The sequence below is a fragment of the Octodon degus genome, unplaced genomic scaffold (genome assembly GCF_000260255.1).
Source record: "Octodon degus isolate 3935 unplaced genomic scaffold, OctDeg1.0 scaffold00031, whole genome shotgun sequence".
In the NCBI taxonomy this organism is placed as follows: Eukaryota; Metazoa; Chordata; class Mammalia; order Rodentia; family Octodontidae; genus Octodon; species Octodon degus.
In genome coordinates this window covers 10,672,869-10,675,010 of record NW_004524607.1, presented here as the reverse complement: position 1 = coordinate 10,675,010, position 2,142 = coordinate 10,672,869, and the positions used below count along the sequence as shown (strand labels likewise).

General features: G+C 40.1%; 1 protein-coding gene across 1 annotated transcript in view; it reads right to left on the bottom strand.

Annotated features, from left to right (window-relative positions):
- The window catches only part of LOC101585557 (probable C-mannosyltransferase DPY19L2), a 131,562-nt gene that overhangs the window by 39,378 nt on the left and 90,042 nt on the right, over window positions 1-2,142 (bottom strand). The window contains exons 16-17 of the mRNA XM_023713371.1: window positions 1,912-1,936; window positions 272-391 (exon numbers count right to left, since the gene is read on the bottom strand). Coding sequence (XP_023569139.1) covers window positions 272-391; window positions 1,912-1,936 — 145 coding nt within the window. The remainder of the gene's footprint in view (window positions 1-271; window positions 392-1,911; window positions 1,937-2,142) is intronic.

Genomic DNA, 2,142 nt, shown 5'->3' with positions numbered 1-2,142 from the left:
CTGGGGGCTGGGGACTGTGGTTGGGGACAGCACACCAGCCCAGGGGAAAGCGCCTCTTTACTCATCATAGAAACAGCAGCTACACTCTAGGAATCATTTTCAAAGCCACCAGACGTCACTCAGCACACTCAGCGAGTCGAGCACTATCATTGTGAACAGTTTAGGTTGGGCAGCCTAAAAACGGTCCCTTTACCCTCCGCATTACTCAGCAAAGCCCTGGCATTTGTTGCTAAGCTATCACAGTCCACTCATACAACAACGAACCCCTTACCCTTCGGGAGCAGATCAGGGAAGCCATAACACACATGTGCGGTGTCAGAAACAGCTTCAGCCTCAGAATCAAGATGGCAAGGGCTGCAAACGCCAACAACTGCAATGTGTGAAAAACCAGCTATAGAAATGCAAAACAAAATGACACTTTCACTTTACATGTTTTGCAACAAATAAGAATGTACATGAAAACTATTATTAGGCATTAGGCCAAAGATCTAACATATTACTATACCTACTGTCATTTATTCATTCTACAAAGACCCACTGAATGCCTGTTAAAGCCCAGGCTCTGTTGTGGGGCTTCAGATAAAACTCTCAGCAACTTTCACCCTTGTGAGCTGAGATGTTAGTGTGTTCAGCAAGGACTGGCAACAAGTGGACACCACACATAAATGAACCCATTACCGCCCAGTACAGAGTGGTGAGTGCACGGCAAGAGGGTGGGTAGGGAAAGAGCCCGGGACTGCAGGATGTGCTGTGGGCCATAGGCAGGGCTGTAGGGTAGAACAGCGGTCTCCACGGACTGCATTAAAAAGGTGACATCTGAGCAAGGGTTTGCACAAAGTGAGAGCTGAGCCAGGGATAGAAGCAGGGAAGACAGCTTGTCAAAGACATGGTCCTTCAGTCAATAGCAGCAGTGACAGCAGCACAAGAACTTGATCATTGGAAAAGGAGAGGAGTGGGATAAACATAGAAATATTTATGCTAATTAGTGGGGCACCCTACTTAGATCTAGGAGAGAATTCTGCTAGCAAAGGTTTCAAAGGAAACTTCTCTAACAGATGTTCATAAAATATCAACTCACTAGAGACAATAAATAAATAAAAATAACTAATGCAACAAAAGGTAAATGGCAACTCAGTATTTATGTTCTAAATCACTAATATTCAAATTGAATGTTAAAAATAATGAGGTAGTCCCATTTATAAGGTTAGGATTAATACTGCATGTTAGAGAGACAAAATAAAGAAGCACTGACAAATAAATTGGTACATTTTCATAATTCAAAATGTTTATCAGGGTTTAGGAAAGAGCCAACACCCTTGATGTAAACTGCCATTCTAGGAACTTGTCTAAACAAATAATCAAAACAAATACAACGATCACTGAAGTGTTTATTTAACAGCAAAGAAAGGAAACAGCTTAAGTGACTAACAGGAACAAGAAACAAATCACTACATTTTCACAGATATATGGCCAATAAAAATTACATATTCAAAGATTATTCAATGGCATGGAAGAGTTTCCAGGATATAAAACTGCATATGTGCAGAACATTAATCTGTAAAAAAACAATACAAAAATATCTGAGTATACACATACATGCACACACACACACGCACACACACACACACACACATACACACACTGGCGTGCACAAAGGAGTGTAGAGGATGATGCTATAGGAGATCATACCAAAAGTTAATGGGTTATTTCTCAATGATAATTGCTCTGTATTTTCTGAGCTTGCTTCCAAATCCCAACTACTATCCAAGTACAAGAGCAGGCTGGCACAGAGGCTCAGCAGAAATGCATTACCAGCACTCAGGGCCTCAAGCCAGGCGGCACCCTCATGAATTAACTTGACCTAGAATTTAACACAGTAGCCTACACAGAGTAAAACGAGGAGATGTTTACCTCACCATGTTCAAGGAGCTGTTTTCTGGAATAAAACAGAAATAGTATCAATTACTGAATGCTCATCACAATATAATTATGTTAGATAGCTTCATTGATTCTTTTTTTTTTTTAACTTTGCCTGTGGTTGGTTTTATTTTTTTTTCTTTTCAAAGTTTTATTGATAAACATATAGCAATGAGACAGTTTCAAATCAAATCAGAAGTACAGTTTCAACAAATAATACACTGC